General features: G+C 37.7%; 1 protein-coding gene across 1 annotated transcript in view; it reads right to left on the bottom strand.

The window, feature by feature from the left end:
• Positions 1–415: 415 nt before the first annotated feature.
• Positions 416–19,977, bottom strand: part of LOC134056922 (atrial natriuretic peptide receptor 2-like) — a 33,134-nt gene continuing 13,572 nt past the window's right edge. The window contains exons 8-22 of the mRNA XM_062513880.1: positions 19,185–19,332; positions 17,691–17,777; positions 17,281–17,424; positions 16,447–16,568; positions 14,678–14,813; positions 11,746–11,791; positions 10,698–10,802; positions 9,631–9,744; positions 8,645–8,738; positions 7,753–7,840; positions 6,877–7,016; positions 4,016–4,168; positions 3,276–3,374; positions 1,132–1,223; positions 416–565 (exon numbers count right to left, since the gene is read on the bottom strand). Coding sequence (XP_062369864.1) covers positions 416–565; positions 1,132–1,223; positions 3,276–3,374; positions 4,016–4,168; positions 6,877–7,016; positions 7,753–7,840; positions 8,645–8,738; positions 9,631–9,744; positions 10,698–10,802; positions 11,746–11,791; positions 14,678–14,813; positions 16,447–16,568; positions 17,281–17,424; positions 17,691–17,777; positions 19,185–19,332 — 1,718 coding nt within the window. The remainder of the gene's footprint in view (positions 566–1,131; positions 1,224–3,275; positions 3,375–4,015; positions 4,169–6,876; positions 7,017–7,752; positions 7,841–8,644; positions 8,739–9,630; positions 9,745–10,697; positions 10,803–11,745; positions 11,792–14,677; positions 14,814–16,446; positions 16,569–17,280; positions 17,425–17,690; positions 17,778–19,184; positions 19,333–19,977) is intronic.

Genomic DNA, 19,977 nt, shown 5'->3' with positions numbered 1-19,977 from the left:
CCAACCATGCCCACAGGGTTTATGATACCACTGAACAGTAGCACTACACTGTCTCCTTTCCTGTGGGAGCACCTCATGGCTGGAATGTCCAACCAGCTAATTTTGAAATCATGGTGGCTGCTGGCTGAGGATTTCCCATCAAAATCAAACCAAGAAGTAACTCTGGGAGCTACCTTCTGCTCTGGTAGCTGGTGCGCATTTCTACGTATTACTCCATAAATTGAGTTTTTTGCTTTTTTTTTGTATTTTCAGAGCCACTGCTGGGAGAAACACTTGTAAATAAAGCCTGAGCTAATCCATACACAAGGCCAAAGGGGTGTATTGTTTTTTTCTAATTTTCTAATTCAGCAGGATGACCTAACAGACTGAAAGCAGAAGGGATACTGGAGGTAATGAGTGACTAGGAAGCAGGACTTCAGAGAGGATCACTGGGAAGGACACCTGGTATTGGACTATATGAAACTCTCTTGGCATCTTGCGGAGTCCCAGGAGCGCTGGTGACTGCCTTCTGGGTGACAGAGGCTTTCTTATCTTCAAGCCAGTATGTGACCATGTCTCCTTTCCCCTAAGGAAGAATATTAATCATAGGGTTATAACACTATCTGTCATTTATTAAATAATTATCTTACTACAACTCAAAAAAAGTCCCAAGAGAAGAAATATGTGCATGTCAGCCACTTTACATAGAGGAAAAATGAGGCATAAAACTTTTCCTTAAAAGTTAATAGCAGTAATATCAATGAAAACAATTCTTTGAAGTCCCAACCCAAACTGGATCCACAAGTATGTTAATTCCCTTGTGGAACTCTCATGATGATTTGTGATGCCTCTGAAGGACCCTTTTAGATTTCAAGCAGTTGTGACAGTGAATGTGCCATGCAAGACTTTCAAGCTTGACTAAGTCATTAATCTCTGACTTACCAAGTTTGTCCCATGAACAAGTCCATGGAATTGCTCCTGGCTTAAAATCTGAACATGCTCTCTTTGAGCATGGGAATTAGTCTAACCAAAGCACTGTGAGATATAGATGACTAAAAGATATAGGGGACTGCATGAGTTAAAATTCAGGGACTCCAGAGTACTTTCACACTCTCCTCTCTGAAAAGCTGAGTATAAATGTTGCAAGCACACCTTGACTTGTAAATTCCCACGGCATACTAACACATACTCTCCAATCTGCTCCAACAACTGGTATGAGCTTGAACTGCACTGTATTTTAAGAGCTGGAAAGAAAGATAAATATCATATTAGCAAAAAATTTATACATCTAAGACAGATCCACCTCTTAAAGTGTGTCAAAAATTTCAAGACTCATTAATGAGCTCCCCCTTGGGTATTTCTTTTTTAAGTTTTTGCTTTCATTCCTTATTATTTGTTATTCAAAATGTTTGCACACAAGCTCCAGTATCCTGGCCTGTTTGTGAGAGCATCTCAGGACAAATATGGGGCTGTCAACAAACACTACTCTTCACTTTCGGCATCTAATAATATTTTTGCACTCTTTGCAGTTGTCTATCTGTGCTACTGATGAGCATCCTTTTCATCTGGTGAGGAAAACCATACACAGTTCTACCTCCTGGTCAATAAAGAGCCAGTGCTTTCTCAGCACATTTAGTTTTCAGCAAAGTCTAAAGATTAAAGTAATAACCATCCTTGGTCTGACTCCAAAATGAAACCTGTAAATTAAGACAGCAGGAAAAGATGATATTTGCCAAAATTTTTAAAAAATTTAGAAGGTTTTTTCACTTGTAACATTCTGTGACACAGAGCCAATCATCATGCTTCTTTGTTTAAAAAACTTCCCAGATGATAGTAGGACTGGCTAAGATTGTCTAACTGATTTTTCTTAAATCAGAAAATGACAGTTCTCTTTGCTTAAACATTGCCTGTAGTTTCAACATACATAGATACATTATATTTCAACTTGTCATCTTGCTTGAGAAAAAGACACTGGCACTCAGATTCCAGGTGATACCATTTTTTAATGCACATTGGTAGTAGCCAATCTATTTTAAAACAACCATTTTAGGGTTAAAACTTAGTAATGTAATTCGTGGTCCTCATATGTATGTGGTCAAAAAAAAAAGAGGGAGAGGAGAGAAAATAAAGGTTTGAAAGATAAATGTTCTGTCTTAATTTCAAAGTCTATAGTGTTGATGCACCATCTGAGAAAGAGATTGGTATACACAACAAAAGATAACGTATGAATGATGGAAGCAGATTTTGAAGGTACTAGTTTCAAAGGAGCTCAGATAGGATGACACAAGGAGCATTAAAGGAGATATTTGGGAGACTGACAGCAAGAAAATGAAGTTATAGGTGTTCCATCCAGGTTAGCATTTGCTTTGGAAAAATAAAAATGGTAAGAAGGAAAAGAAGCTAGTGATTCGCAAATCCTTTCAAAACTTTCAAATCCGTAATTTAGGACCATTTCCCTACCTTTCTGCCTTGTTTATAGTGGATCATGATAGGTGTTGAAAGCCTCAGTTTTTACCAGGAAATTAAACTTGAAGAATCTTGTATGTGCCTATTTAATTTACAATGCATTGCAATGTGAGCCATAAAACTACTCAGCTTTGTTACATGAAGAAAAGGAAACAGGACATCAGGGTTCTGTGATGTTGAATCACTTTGTCTTTTTTTTTGCTTTCAGTTCTTCCAGATCAGCTAAAGTATTTCAGAATCTGATGTTCCAGATGTTCATGTTGGCTAAAGACAAAGCTTGCTAAGTAAACCTGGAGCTCTATTATCTCTTAAGAAGAAGTGGTGAGAATACCTCCACAAAATTTCTGTTTAAATACTTTTCCAGAGGACACATACATAATCTTCTATTCTGGTTAAACACAGACATAGCTCCCATGGTGTCCTACAGTTTCTTGTGTTCTCTAATAGAGAAAGTTATCAGCAATAAAAGAGGAGTAATGAAAATATTTTTACCATAAATCCAGCTGGGTGCCAGGAACAAAGAGAAACAGTGAACATAAACACTTGCCTCTCATTTTGTTTTATTCCTACCTTTTTTTACTGTAGGGAACTTCAAAGCCACAAAAATCTCTTTCTGACACATGAGAAATAAGGGGTTCTGGTTACAAAAATGGTTGTAGAGAACATCACTCAAGTAATTTGTCCCTAGGCAGACTGAACCCAGAAATGAAGAACCTCTTTACTGGATTCAGAATTATTTGAATAGGTCAGGACTCAAAACTCATCCCAACATTTTAAAATAACTAATTCAGGAATGATTAAAATCCCACCTGCAGTTTGTTCCTTATTACCTTCACTGGTAGATTCCATCCTGGAAGCTGTGTTCACAGTATCTCCAAATAAACAGTACCGTGGCATTTTGGTTCCAACAACTCCAGCTACAACTGCCCCTGTTAAGAAATAAAAAACAAGACATTTTGTGTTTATAAATCACAATCAGTTATGCAGTCTTGTGGCTTCTTCCTACTCTACCTTAAATCTAACTTGTGAATCAGATAAAGTCTGAGTGTATTTTCTTTACATGGGCTACAAATCTGTCTTACGAGCAATTCAAAACACAGAAGATATGATTTCTTGGTAAGACAATGTACGCTGATTATTTAGTTGGCAGATGCTGGGCTGCACTGGATGTGTCCAGCTGTGTCTGTCTACCAAGAAAGAATTGCAATGATATATCAGATTAAACCAGGGAGCTAAAAGTCTGATAGTAAAGGCTAGATCAGGATCAGAGTGTCAAGAAACAACTCACTGCTCTGAGAAGAGAACAGTAGATAAGGAAAAGTAAGGGATACAGAATGGCAGTTCTAACTCACATCAGCAAAGGCACAAGGGCTATGGGACATTTCCAATGTTGTATTCAAAACTGAGGTATCAATATCACATGTATCCAATAAATTATTCTGTGGGGATGTCCTCTATGTTGTGTTCCACTCATATCAAAGAATTAACTTCATTTTTAATGGAGAAGAAATGGCCACGACAGACGTATTTGTAAAGCCAAAGGAAGACTTTTTCAGCTATCTCAACATACCTGAATGTATTCCTGCTCTTATCTTTAGGAGGGTATTTGGCTTGTGTGGAATCTTAAAAGTCTTGCAGACATCCAGAAGGTCTAAAGCCATGCTTGCAATCTCACCAGCATGAAGGATCCCATTCTCCTTGGGTACTCCCGACACCACCATATCTTAACACAACAATGCAACTGTGTTAACCTTTGGCATAACACATAGATTTACTAAATAATGCTGCCTACAATTAAAAAAAAAAAAAAAACTCAAATAAAGACACCCTTCATATCCCAAGGCAGTTGTGCCTGCTGAGCAAACAAGAAGGCTAGGGCAATGGCCCATGTGTGGAATTAGCTTAGGTAAGAAAAATGTTGTATTTCCTTCTTATTTTTACATAAGATTTATTCCCTCCAATCCTTTATTTCTTCAGCCTCCCCTCAACTGATAATGCTTAAAGTGGGACAGACAGTGCAAGTGTGGCTGTTCAGTACCTTTTGCATTTGCCAGATTCTATAAAAAAGGCAATGACTCCCACTGGGCATTGTCCTAAGCTTCTTGCACTATGCTTTAAAAATTTATGATGGGCTCTTGGGGTCCTAGAGTGCTGAGCTGGACAACTATGACTGTGAGAATAATAAATCTCCCACTAAACCCTGAATTTATGTGGGATTTGGCGCTCTAGTTTGATCCCTGTAGATCTATGGAGTATGATGCGATTCATCCCATAGTACTCAAAGAGCAGGTGAAGTCATTTTAAGATCTCTGAAAATGCTTTTTGAACGGCCATGGAAATCTGGAGAAGTCCCAGTTCTACTGGAAGCTGGCAAATGTCCAAATTTTAAAGAATGGCAAGAGGGACAACCCTGCAAACTACAGGTCTGTCACTTTCACTTCACCGCTTGGCAGAATTTCAGAGAAAATTTCTCTGGGATGTAATGAAAAATACCTGAAGGACAACACAGCCATTTGTCACAGCCAGCATGGCTTCATAAGTAGGAAGCCCTGATTTCCTTTTATGACAGGATAACCCATCCTGGTGATCAAGGAAAGCCAGTTGATATAATCTTTTTAGATTTCAGTAAAGCCTTTAATTCTGCCTCTCCCAGGACCCTTCTGGACAAATTGTCCAGCAAAAAGCTAGATAAACACATCATGTGATGGGTGAGCCACCTACTCAGGAGTCAAGTACAAAGGGTTTCAGTGAATGGGGTGACACTAAAGTGGTGACCTGCCACTAGTGGGGTTCCACAGGGCTTGGACACAGGACTGGAAGGGAAACTAAGTTTGCTGATGCTACTAAATTCCTCACAAGCTGAAAGGCCCTGTTAAGAGACCTTGAGAAATTTGTGGACTGGGCAATCACCAGCTTCATATTTAAGAAGAAGTGTTAGATTCTGATCTTGGGATGGGGCAACCCTGGATTAACAGACAGACTAGAAAAGGAGAGGCTGGAAAGAAGAAATGAGTGCAGGGGGAAGGGACCTGAGGGTCCTGGTTGAACATGACCCCAGCAGTTCCCTGGCAGCCAGGAGGGTCACCCCTGTCCTGGGGTGCATCAGGCACAGCATCACAGCTGGGCAAGGGAGGGGATTGTCCTGATCTGCTCTGATCTGCTCTGGGACAGCCTCAGCTCCAGTGCTGGGGGCAGGTCTGGGTGCCACAACACAAAAAAGACATTGAGCTGTTAGAGAGTGTCCAAAGGAGGGCCATGAGGATGGTGAAGGGTTTGGAGGGGAAGCCGTGTGAGGAGTGGCTGAGGTCACTTGGTCTGTTCAGGCTGGAGGAGACTGAGGACAGACCTCACTGGAGTTACAGCTTCCATGTGAGGGGAACAGGAAGGGCAGGCACTGATCTCTGCTCTGGGGTGACAGTGACAGGACCTGAGGGAATGGCCTCAATTGCATCAAGGGAGGCTTAGCTTGGGTATTAGGAAAAAGTTCTTCAGCCAGAGGGTGGGTGGGCACTGGAACAGGCTCCTCAGGGAAGTGGTCACAGCACCCAGACAGACACAGCTCAAGAATTTTTTGGACAATGCTCTCAGGCCCATGGTGTGACTGTTGAGGATGGTCCTGTGTAGGGCCAGGAGTTGGACTCTGTGGTCCTGGTGGATCTTTTCCAACTCTGGATATTCTATCATTCTTTGATTCTGTTACTGTGCAGAGCAGGAAATCAGTCTTTTAGGGATCTGTGGGATGCATTTGTTTAGGAATTTTGTGTTCAAGAATGTGTTCAACAGCTCCACAGAGAAAAAAGAGTTGGCTTTTTTCCCCCCATATTTCTTATAGAAATTCTGTCTGTCTCATCTAAAAGCCCTGCTAGATTTCTTTAGGTTTAATGGAACTCAATTTTAATCATAGTCTACCCCTAGCAGATTGCCACGGTAGCAAATATAAAGCCATTGTCATACAAACTCAATGAGAAGAGACAGTCAAGCCCCTACAGCGTATTAGAAGAAAATGTTGTTATGGTCTTCACAAAAAAGACAGCTAATAAATCTTAGGGTATGTCATCTATGATCCCATGCAGAAGGTAAATTTTTTAGTTGTGCTCCTGTGATACAGAATTTGCCAACTGGGATTAATCTGCTGCCAAGACTTAAAGTCAGACCTCACTAGTCACAGGAATCAAATAAACAGCAGCAATATTTTAATCAATTAATTTGTCCCATTTACAACACTTATCAATCATAAAAATGATTAAAGGTATGCAGGAAAAAGTTCCTATAGCACTAGGGCTCTGGTAGGACTCATCTCCTAATTGTCTTATTTGGTCTTCCCAGTGGTAAGGAACTTTCCAAATTTCCTTCAGCTGTTCTGCCTTGTCATCAGAGAGTCTTAATCTTGATGTCCCAGGCCCATCATTGTCCACAGCTCAAGGAACTTACAGGCATCTCCTATTGTCTCCACCTTATAGACATCATAGTTATCTATGATTTCATCAAAAGTGGTATAAAGCTTGTTCAAGAGATCTACCACTTGGTATGGTGTGCTGCTGCTGGACAGCTCAGTGAAGCCAACAATGTCACTGTTAAAATACAACAGAAAGAGCAAAATCATCCACTGTCCTAATCATTGCTGATTATTAATCTTTAAACACACCATAAAAATTCCTCAATGCAAATATGTCAATCCTCTATTTACAATAATTCTTTCACTAATATTGGAAGTTTTGTCTTCATTTATTTAAATTTGCAAAAGACTTCTTCCTTTCAAAAGGACAGACTGACCTAAGTCTTCTTGCTTAGCAATGCAGTAAAGCATTCTACAGGTAGACTTTGACCTGTAACAGACTAAGCAGTTTTCTAAATGAATAAATGAAAAAAGGGAACCTGGTATCTATTCATTTATGACAAGTGAGGTCACACCATTTATATGTTGTTTCCTGCACACATAAAGAATAAAAACTGTAAACCCATGTGGACTCTCAGGATAGACAAATTTTCTTTACTCAGGCTAAAAGGTGAATTCTTTACGTAGACCAATCTTATGAAACATACATTCATGAATGTGTAACACATGTGAAGTCATGTACTGCTGTTTGTTAGAACTCCAGAGTAATGTCATTTTTCATTTAAGTAATTATAATGAAAAATAGGGAGGCATGAGAATTTTGAAAGACTCTCTTTTGCAGAGCTACCTGTTACAATAGGTGGAAGTTTAGATATAAATTCTGTACTCAGTTAGGAGCTTTACCTCCACTAGAAGCCTAGAAGTTTATTCTCTAGGAGACAGTTCTAGTCCTATCTTTCATTTTTATTTACCTGAAGAAGATGGTGGCACTTGAGTAACTTTGAGCTTGTGCATGTTTTCCCTGCCTGAGATCATCTGCTACTTGTTTTGGCAACATACCTGTTGTGGAAAGTAGAGCATTGTAATCTTTTTACATGGATAAAATAATACATTAAACATAACGTGTTTGTTTAAAGGCACAAAAATTGTTCATAAATGCAAAACATTATGAAGGTGAAAACACAATTTGGTATCAAAATCTCCTCTGCTAAATGCTATAATGTATAACACTGATAACACATCCAGATTTTTCACATGTTCCATAACTTTTAGGCCAAATGAGCCAGTAGCTATACATTCCAAGAAAGAGTAAGGTTAGATTCTAATGGTGTGGTCTGGGATTTTACTAATTCCTTCTTTGTCAACTCTTTGCTAGTGCTTTCTACCTGTGTTAGGTTTGTTTACTATCTCTTCCCTGTTTTGTTTTTTTTTTTTAAATCATCTTTGTTTCTCCTATTTTGCACTTTCACATACATTTGTTTTTTCCTCTCTTATATGCTATTCCCATCTCTTTATGCCCTTTTCTCTTACAGAATTTTGGAACATAAACTGCCAACAAAAGTAACCAACTACAATTCCACAACATTTGTAAGTATGTAAAAGGCCTGTCACACTGATGCAAAGTCAGAGCACAATGGATTTTGGGCCATAGCTCTCAGATGAGCATACTGATTTCTATGGAGGAAATACAGAAAGCAGCTAAATATCTTTCCAGCTTTTCAAGAAAAAAGTTTATTCGTTCTTTACTAGCTAAATGCTACCTATTAAATAATCACCTATCAAAGGGTTCTTGTTAGTAGTTAGACAGCTGAAATAAATTATTATTGAGAAGAATATCCAGTATTTTTTTTCTTCATAACTTACTATACAACAGACGATCAGTCTTCTGCTTTTCATGCATTAAATCCTGGGTTCTCTCAGAAACCAGCATCTCCAGATGTTTGTTATATTTCTCCATCTAAAAAACAGAGAATTTTGCAAAATTTTTCAAAAATTCATCTTTTTGCTGAAACAGATGCCTAGTTGGATAAGCATTGGATGCCTAGTTGGATTTAAGCATTTGAATGAATCTGCTTTGAAAACATTCAGAGACAAAAAAAGGCACAGGTCTAAGACACCTAACACTTTTAAAAAAAATCCAAAGATCAGATTTCTCCTTAGGTAAATTTATTAATCTAGACTTGAGGTTGTTGCTTACACACTAGACAGCAGAAGGCAGTTTCAGGGTTTTCAAACTTCATGCACACTTTGGGGACCAAATCCAATGCAGAGAACAACCGACAGACATGGATCAAAATTTTAAGAAAACAAAATCTCAATCTTTTATCAAAAGATCACAATGCTCTTTCATAAACAATCTTGCCATGCTAGTCTATGCTTTGCTACTTGCATCCCTCCTCTGTGTAAGTCAATAATCTTTGGAGGCAGGAATCTCCTTTCTCTGCTGATGGACTTGAGATACTCCACTCAAAATTATTTATAAAAATGCTATTTGTAGCATGCAGATATTCTATATCCATGCTACAAGGCCACTGAAGTACAGGAAAGGGGGAATATAATTTGCAAGCAACATTTGACAGACAAAAAAAAATGTTCAGCACCAAAGAAGCTGAGTAAGTTAAAAAACTGAATGAGAAGGAAAGCTGGGTTTTAAGCCAAACTGCAGCTACAGTCAGCCTGACAGAAACTGAAGAAATAGCAGTGGATCTTTTCACTAAACAAGGGGTATAAGATTAAGAAAGAAACAAACAACCCTGAAGGATAGAGGTGAAAGTTATTGAAAGTGAGCGGATTGGATTGGACTGGATTGGACAGGATAGGATTGGATTGGATTAAAAAGCTATATTTACCAGAGTCATCATCATGTCAACGGGGCTAACAGGATTCATCTTGTACAACATTTTTTTGACTTGTTCAAATGTAGGCCTTTGGGATGGATTTTTTGTTCTGCACCTTTCGATTAACTGCAGAAGGGAAAGACAGTGAGAAAAGCAAACAGCCTTTTATTATTCCAAGCACAAGCAGTATTTTAAATTAATAATTCTGTTCTCTGGGTGCCAAATGGCTGTGAAGCTCTACCTGCAGCTGGTAAAAAGTGTCAGAGCTACACTGAAGCCTCTGGAGTTCTACAGGTTTTTGCTGAATGAAGAATATTAGCTCATGAAAATACAGCAGTGGGAAAGCATGAGTAAGATATACACATTCCTTCTCCTGAACCCTACTTAGGCTCTTGTCTTGTGCTGTATGGGAGTGTTACGCTGTTGGAGTCACATACTGGTTTCAGTGGACTTGGTTGTACACAAATTTCACAAAAGATTAAGAGCTGAAGTACCCTTTAACAATGTTAAGGTCTGATTAAAAACCAGTGCTGCTAGTGAGAAGATTTTTTACACCTATGTTGCTACAAACCGGCAAGGGTGAATTATATTGTGCTTAAACTGAAATGAGCATGACCCCATCTTGTTCTGATTTAATTAAACTGGGAGGGAGTGTACTTTATTGAGGCTACTGAAGAGAAAGGCTTGTTGCATAAGAAACAAACCAAACTCATAATTTGCCTGAGACAGACTTCCTTATGTGAAAACCCTCCGTCAGCAAGTTAGATAGTACTAACATAAAATATGTATGGAATTCACCACTTTATAATAAAATGAAATTGCACAAAAATCAATGATTGAATATTAAAAACATAATCTGTTACACCAGCAACAGGAGGGGACAACTGAATCTTTCACTGTCACAATGACAGGTTTTTTATTAAGGATAATAAATATTATAATTTTGCCTTGTTTGAGGTGTACTTCTTGATTTGAGGGTTATTTATATTTATCAAAGGTTATATTGCCATAAAACTTCTATGATGTCTTTAAAATTTACTTCAAGGTGACTTTTGCACACAATATTGTATTTTACTCACCTCTATATAATCTGTGGGACATGGGCAAGAACTCTCAGCCTTTCCTGAAATTAATTCTGCCAAAGGTGGGCACCAAGAATATTGAGCTGAATGCACATCATCTTTCTAGAGAAAAGGGGATTAAACAATGTTGATAGAAGTGTTATGTTTCTCATGCCAGCCTCTGAAAATATATTATTATTATCACTTTTATAACATCTTCCCTATCACTTCTAAGTCAGCTTTTTTTCTTAAGAGCACAAGGGAAAGTAAAGGATAAAAAAAAATATAACCTAGTCTAAAATGGGTCACCTTGTCTAAAAGCTTTTTCAAGGCTGACAGGCTTTAATCTCAATGTTTATATGACATAAACAACTTTTGAAACAAATTAATACCTGGCAAGATATTGGGAAACTTTTAAGAGACCAAAAGGACTATATTAGTGTGTTATCACAAACTGTCAGAACTGGAAAAATAGTAGTTTGCAGTCTTTATTGTTACAATTCTTGTTAAGCAAATTATTTCAGAGAGAATGTGGTTACATATCCAGACCATCTGTTGGCAATTTCAAGGTGCATTTTTTTGTGTCTGTTATTTAGCAGTGAACAAAAGACATATTCAAAACAGATATTTTCCTTATGGAGAGCAGCTAATTTGCTTTTCTAGGTTATTCTTATTACTGCAAGATTCCACAAAAAGGGCCTGTAAATCACAGGAAAAGGAAGAAAAAGGGAGAAGCAGGAGAAAAAGGAAGACATACATTCTCCCTGCATCCACCTAGCCATTAAGCCTCACAAAACTAATTTAAAAGAAGTTTTGGAGCTACATTTTTTTTTTTAATCATATGCTCTTCTTCAAAGCTGTGAAAGAGAAAACTGGAAGATCTATGAGGAAACCCTGATTGCATGTTCCATGGGAGCTGAACTGGAACCCATAAAAGCATGAGGAAAATGAATGCTCAAAAAGTATCTCCAAGATGCAGTAACTCAAAGTTTGGTTTGTGTCTTCAGCAGAAACAGAATCAAAGCTTTCATGCAAATTCTACAGATAGTTCATCTTTACTTACTGCCAGAGGGTCACATCTTGTGGCGATTTCTAGTAAAATGATGGCATACCTGCAGAATAAAAATGAAGAAAAATCTTAATGCAACAACAGTTAATTTAGTCAGTGATTTCTTCTTTTCATTATTTTGTATTCTTCCCCATTCTATGACTGAAATCCCAGTATCTCAAAAAGAAAGGAGGGTAATGGTGTTGCAACCTGTTACTACTTTGTCTTTTCAGAGATTTGTTACTGAATGTCTCTTAGCGTTTCTCTCATGGTTACAGTCCCAGAGAAGTCTGAGTTTGGTGGCCAGCAAAGCAATTTTCTCTGTAAGAATTAATGGAATCCAGAGGTGATATATGCAGTTTTATGTACATGTTTCCTACCAGCTAAATATAGAGGTCTGATTTTTGCTCCAAAGATCAGGAGCAGGTTCATCAGAATCACCAGTGGGAGGAGTGGCTGTTTTTCAGCCCCTGAAAAGATCACTGTTCTAGAAAATGTCCATAAAGTCTGTGATGACACACTGTGTCCAGAGGAGATATTTTATAGTAAGCATTTCTGCTTGCTCCTTCTGAATTATATTTTTGTGGTCATTATCTTCCTCAGCTGAACTAAGGTCAAATATATTCATCAAGGAGGAAGAATGGAAAAAGACAGTAAAAAAATAGAGAATTTAGTCTTTTCTCCGAACTCATTGGAGATCTTTCAGAACAGTGATCTGTTAGAAGCAAGTACCTCCTCCAGCCAACAGTCTAGATAAATATGCCTCTTTATATAATGAAACTGTAATAATTCACCCCTGCATGCCCCTGAGCTTAGTATCATTTACTTTTCTGGATAATATTGGTTTTTAATCTGTTGTGTCACTAATGATTGCACTGTTCTGTAAGACATTCTGCTGGTAACAGGTTATGTTTAGCTATCTGTCAGCCCACTTGTGGACCACCACTGGAAAATAAAATTACACATATAAAACATGATGAATAATTTAGAAATTATTCTGAAGAGATTTTTATATTAAGTTTTTGGTGATTTGGTAGGAGAAAGCAAATCAGTCCTAGTGAGGCAGCAAAGCTGAAACAGTTATTTTCAAGGATAATAATTAGATTATAGTAAGCCTGATAAAGAAGTATTGATTTAATTCATCTTCAACCACACTATCCAATAAAATTAACTTATCCACTGTGGATAGTGAAAATCATATGATGATTACAAATCAAGAAGAACCAGTCTAGGAGAAACTGTGACTGGAAACAGCCTCTTCAGCTCAAAACAGGAGCTACGTTCATGCTTCTGTTCTCATTTCTATTTTAGCTTTCCCATCTGACCAATATTTTCTGTACAGAACTTTAAAAGTAAGTGATTCATCTGGAAGAGCATACTAAATTACAAGCCCCAGTCCTGCAGTTTCCACTCATTTTTTATTTGGGCCTCACCTTCAGGAATATTAATGGAATTTTTGCACAGATAAAGACTGAGGATTTCAATACTGGATAAATGCTGCCTGGCTAGTGATACCAAATACATGTATCAGGAAGGCTTGCCTCCTGCTTATACCATCAAACACAAAATTTGTTAAAAGGCAAATCCTAAAGAATGGCCCATAGGACAAGAAGACAAGCCTTTCAGTGGTAAAATGTATTTCTTATCTTCCCTGTCTGCGTGTTGCTCTTCTCTCATTTTTGTTGTTATCTGTCACTGCTTTTACCGGATTTTTTTTTTTTAACCAAGAAATTAATAACTGCAGAGCCACAAAAGAAGATGTGGATTTTGCAGATGTGTGGGTGGGACAGCAAGACAAATCCAGGGAACATTCACTGAATCTGTCAAAGTTCATTGTAGACATACATGATATGAGCAAATCAGATCTAAAGACTATTCAAAGGGGAACCATAGGCAAGAAATACCTTCAGGAGGTGAAGTTTCCTGCAAAGTCAAATAATGATATCTATCCAGAACAGGAGCAAAATGAGAACAACAAGCCAAGGAAACATTTTCTGGGATGAATTTTGGCTTTAGGGCAATGGTAAACTGGAATCTATAAGACAATCCTAAAATTATTGTTTAGTTGTAGCACAGTTTTTTCAAAGACTACTTCATGTTGCAAAAGTACAGATCGATATAGGACAAATGACAGTAGCCAGAAATACCAACACAATCTCAAACTACCTTAGTTGAGCTACTTTGGAGTGAATTCTAAGGACATATTGAAGCCTCTAGGCAGAAATACTACTGAGACTTCACGTTCTTGCTCAGTTAATCTGACAGAATAGACAAAATAATCAATGATATTCAAGCACGTTGTATATGCAGACTTTGTTTACAGTTGTGTTCCCACTTACCTGAAAAGTGGTTGGATAGAAGCAATCCACCACTGGCAGTGAAAGCCACTGAAAACCAATCTTCTATAAAGGTTTTCAAAAGGAAAGGAATGGAGCTACTTTGTAGTGCATCCATTTCCCCCCCTTCTCTTTATTTTTCCTCTTTAAACCAAATATTATCACCATGTATATGACCCCAAATAATTGTATTGACATTCAATTATAGAATTACAGGACACATGTTCATTATGACATCCTAGAACATTGATGCTATTAACTTTTAAAGTATTGCCATTGCTGAAAATAATCTACTTTTCATAAGAAACAACAACAGAAAAAAGGATAATTAGATAATAGCAGGTCTTCATGCCTTTTTGTTTTACTAGTCAAGTGACTCCTTATAAATCTTTGGGTCAGCTCTGCTTTTAAATAATGTCAGTGAAATCAGTACTTGATTATCTACCTTGAAAGAGAAGATCCTGTGATATCTATGCTGTTCTGTATTCCAGGACCAATCCTTTTAAACATATAATCAAACATATATGTGTAGTGACAACAGACTTATACCAAGCCTAACTGTCATTAAAGAATAATCAAGATTACTTAAAGCCAGATAATGAAACCTTGGCTACCTGTAGATATCTGACATAGAACTGAGTTCAAAATCTGAAGGAGTATGTATTTCAGGAGCTGTGTAAATCAAATGCTGCTGTGATGAACTTGATCCATCAGGAGTATCTTCTTTTCTGTATGACTGCAAGCCATAATCTAAAATGGAAGAAAACATGAAAACTATTCAGCGCATACTTCCCTGAAACATGTACAGTAGTAGACAGTAACACAGCTAGTCTAAAGAAATTAATTTTCCCTATTCTAAATGCACATCATAGTCTAGAAATAGTGGAGTTCTAGTGGTCTTTTCCCCCTAAAGTATTGCAAATATAGCATCTGGAAAACCAAATATTTGGGCAAGACTAAATGACTGCAGGGAAACTGAACTACATGACCTATTGCAATCAGAATTATTTTATGATTTTATCAAATTATTTTCAGATAACACTCTCACCTCAGTGCAGGAGTTAGCATATAAATACAGGTTTCTGTTCTACTTTATCCCTTGATCCTTATCTCTGGTGGCAGGTTGCTCAAGTAATTACTAGTTAGACAGACTAACAACTGAAAATCAGATGGTGGGCGTTACTTGAACACCACTAGCATCAGAACAAAGGCAGCATAGATGTGAAACATCTTTCCATCTATACTTCTAGCCTAATATAGAAGGAATTCTTAGCATATGACTCAGAATCAGGAAGAAGGAGAAAAAAACATCTGACTTCTGTTTTCTTTCTTACGTAAACAGCACTCTTCTGAGTGTATGGAAAGGCTGGATGCAGACATCTGGTTTTATCTGGAGTGATCTCTAATTAAGATGTTCCTAGGGACTGAATCTTTACATGGAGGTCATTTTTAAAATAGCTCCCACATTTGTTACTTGTGAGGTCTGTTTGACATTATTACATCCAGATAAACCATAAAGACTTGAAAAACTACAGTTTGATATAGAATCAAAACAGAAGTTGCCGAATGATTTCATAGATATCCTTTTTAATTGAGAGGAACTGTGCTAAGGTGATGCAGTTGATGTAATCCAAATATGTTTAATTTTTATGTTTTTCTCCAGCAGAGGCTCCAAGCAGAGTAGAAAGTTCTGAAGGCAGAGGGATACTGAAGGAGAAGCAAGCCTGACCTCATGTAGGAGCCTTAGTCATAGGATGTACCACTCAAAAACAAATCTACTGCTGCTGCTTTTAGGATGGCTATGGGTTAGAGAGTATGATCACTACCCTGGGCAAAAAGTAGAAGAGACGATCATTGCCTTAATTATCTTTGGCAGCTGCAAACTAAACTAGACTCTTCACTGGTTTTCCTGTTCCCACAGGCTGTCCTCCTGTACCAAGAGTAGACCTGACCTGTAGCTCCATCTCTGGGAGAATATAATTCAGTGAAGTGAACAAGACTTAAAAGCTCTGAGTTAAGACTGCTTTTCTCCATTAAACTACCTCATGCTTAACAATCAGTGAGTATTATTGCATCTCTTTACAACATTGTCCACGTTTCTCTCTCTATCAAAATACAGCATGAGGCACAGCTTCTGCTCAGATGTTGATAGACTGAACAATTTGTAGGATCTGAAGTGTGCATCTGTGACATGCACTAAATGACTTGATAATGTAACATGAAACTTCCTTCAGCATAAGGTGCTGCTAGTAAAGTCTGGTACAGTCAGCAATTCCACTTGAAATGTCAACATGAAAGCACTTGGGAAGAGTGTTCTCTGTGAAATCTATATTTAGGGGATTAGCTGGACAATTTTGAAAACTTCTTCTAACCTTTTCTTTACCTGCAATTTTACAAACCCACCGGTCATCTATCACACAGTTATTAGACTTCAACCGTCCATGATACATTTTGTGGTGGTGGAGATAGGCCATTCCTTGAGCAATATCAGTAGCAAAAGAAAACCTGAAAGTCAAAAATCAATGAGCTAGTATTTCCACTTTCTCTCAAGAATGGCTCCAAAAGCCTACTAAGGCTTACAGAAACAATAGCTTTCAAATTGTGTCCCTATGCTCATTTTTCCAAAACACTTAAGGTAACTGTTTGAAAACCTATAACTCTCTGAGCTCACAGGCCAATACGGTAAAGTTTCTTCTCGAAATTTTCAGTAATTTTGTATCTTTGGGAGTGCTTTCACATGTTTGCAAGTGAAACAATTCTATTATCTTCCTTGCTTTATTTGGAAGGTTTCCTTCCTGAAAACCATTTTTCTTTGCTGAAGGCAAGCATACTTCAGAAGCAGAAGAGACATGCCAAGATTGATCTTAAAAATGTCATTGTCTTTGTGAAACTTTCATCGACAATGTGAGCTCGTTTCCTGTATTGGTAAGAATAATAAACCACTTGTAGGTATGCTAACCATTTCACCTATATGTCTTCACAAACAAAGATGTAGTGGGGTTTAGTTAAATAGGGATAGGTAAGATATTTGGGGACAAAGTAATGTTATATGGGAAAAAAAGGGTTTTAAAACACTTTTGCAGTATAACTAGAGAAAGAGTTGAGAAATCATTAGCACTGCAAGGACTAAACATGTGATTTCTCAAAACACCCAAAAGACAAGTTGGACTGGATATTCCAGTCCAAATTTCTTCCCTCCCTCCCATTTTTTTTTTACCTGAAACCCCAGTTCAAAGGAATATCTTCATTGAGGAGCACATCACTCAGGCTGCCTTTAGGGCAGTACTCTGTGACAATGGCAACATTTGGAACTTCTATACAGCCTCCAATGAATTTGCAGAGATTGGGATGATCAAGTTCCCTGTGAAAATCACCAAAAATCACGGCACAACAGTAATTTTCACAGAACTCCCTCCTGGCTTTGTAGCACAACTGGAAAACCAAGTGTCTTGTCTCACAATGTAGAGAAAAACTAAAACAGACAAGGTAATTTCGACCTTTGCTCTCTTTCAAGCAAAATTTGAAAGAAAGTGGATATGAATTTACAATCATATCTAGAAAGACTTTAAGCCCTAAAAATCAGTGGAAAAATGGAACAACATACAGTTCTTAGATTTCACTTCTTACCTCACTTGCTTTACTTCTTTACGTATGGTTTTAGACAGTGTAAATGCCTTCTTCATTATTTTCTTTATGGCCACTGTTCTACCATCACTGAAACAGAATGAAATGCTGTTTACAGTTTTAGAGCAACTTCAGAAGCTAGCAATGCTACAAAAATGGGCTGCAAATAGTTTGCAACAGAGAATAGCCTCATATCTTTAGAAATGAGGCAGAGAATTTAAACATGTCCATATGTGGTTGTAAATCTGAATCTAAGATAAGGGACAGGGCCCTGTTTCTTTTGATAGAGGAATCATTAGTGATTATATTCGATCAATCATGATCTGCGGACAACATCTGGAATGTGAGTCAGTTGAGGAAGTTTTGGCAGTTTGATGATGGAGTAACAGCAAAGGAAATGTCAAGCTAGAGAAACACATACAGCCACCTCCATTCCTATCCATTACTTCTGGCTGCTTTTCTGCAGATCCTCCACTGGCCTTGAATATATTTTTGTACTCGTGGTGCTGATCATTCTCTGCAAAGCATCTGAGTTTGATAGAGAGCAAAGCAATTTTCCTTTTTAGAGTAAAGGAATTCAGTGGAGATATCTGCAGGAATTTTAGTGATGACCACCATATAAATACAGAGTATAAAGTGTCTAGTGTAGCAGTTGTCTGAGACTGAATGCCCCATTCTTAAATTTTTCACTCTTGATAAATATTTTTGACTTTGAGTCATCTGAAGAAGGTGATGATGATGATGATGAAAATGCCACCATATAGAAAGAAGCAAAAAATATCAATGCTGAACACAGTGTTTCATCAATGAAGTGGCTGTGATTTTCCACAATATGCTGAAGGCACTTTCTCCTCCAGCAAATACCAAGTAAGCTTCTTTATCCTGCACAGCACAGATCCTTCCCAGTGTATTCAAATGATAAGTACTGCTTCCAGCTTTGCACATGTTCTGCTCCTACCCATTAATTTTATTATCACTTCTATAGGAAAAAAAGATTTTTTTTGGATGGCAGGATATATCTATAACATTTGTGCTTATAGTTACATGATATGCACTTTTATAATTTGATTCAGAGGTGAAATGCTCTGACACTTGAATAGTGCTAGCTGGTTAAAGGACAAGATTTCTAATGTGCTACTGTAGAAGATGCCCTTCTTTAAAGCAAAGAACCTAGTTTGCTCTGCCTGCATTTTAGAATAAAGGGTTTCATAAAATCTCGGTTACATTTGAACAACAAGGGCCATTCACTAACAGATGCAGGACATCTTATGTACCAAAAACCTTTTAACAAGGCCCTAAGAGAAAAGGAGAAATGAGACAACCAAGCCAAAAGTCTGGCATGTAAAATACTCCACAGCCAATATGCAATATAGATTTGGCCTAACAAGATAAATTCAAGCTTTTTCACTGCCTATCAACATAAAGTAGCAAGAACCAGAAATCAAGCTGAAACTAACATAGTAGATACTGCAGTACAAGAGTAATATATTAACTTACTATCTCCCAGTCTGGGTGAAGTACTTCCTCCTGGACATGTTGGCAGCTGCTGTGCAGGAGCTCAGACCAGTAACACAACTGACACTGGAGTCACTGGGTGTTGGGGGAGCACTCATCATGCTTCCTGTTGCTGTTTGCATAATGCAATCTGAATAGGATGTGGGATGAGAAAAGGCACACGAAGGTTCCTATTTATGCACAGGTGGAGACTTCAGAGGCAAAAAATATTGGGAATTCTCAAAATTTTTGTATCTCATCTACTCTTGTTAATACTTAAGGGAGAAAGCCGTTGCTTGGAATGTGACTGCTGCATAAAAAGTAAATTATTTCAAAGCTGATTCATTGCCAGAGATACTTCCCACTAATCTTCAGGATTTTATGCAATTTTAATTTCTCTGCTCTTGAGATGATTAGCCCTTGCTGCTACAGAGAAGTAAGAACAGAACCCTGGGAAGGAGAGTAAACCCTGTGCTATACTTTAACAAGTCTATTTGGAGCTCCTAGAAGACAGTAAAGTACAGGAATGTGGGAAGTGATTCTGACACCAGAGAGAAGTCAGAGAAGAGCAACAATGCAGTAAGAGGAAAAAAATCCCAGTGATTTTCAATGTACATTATTTAATGTCTGTTGACCAGCTCACAGTAAAATAAAAAAGGACTTCAAAACAAATTTAATGAACAACATATCATGTCATAATCTCCAATTAAAATCCAGATTTAGCCAATTAGTCTCAGAATTGCTGAGACCTCTCAACTCCTCCTGGTAGAAATATCTTTCTGAGGAAGTTCAACAT

The sequence above is a fragment of the Cinclus cinclus genome, chromosome Z, assembly GCF_963662255.1.
Source record: "Cinclus cinclus chromosome Z, bCinCin1.1, whole genome shotgun sequence".
Taxonomy (NCBI): Eukaryota; Metazoa; Chordata; class Aves; order Passeriformes; family Cinclidae; genus Cinclus; species Cinclus cinclus.
The sequence above is the reverse complement of the archived record's forward strand: the minus strand, read 5'-3'. Positions and strand labels throughout refer to the sequence as shown.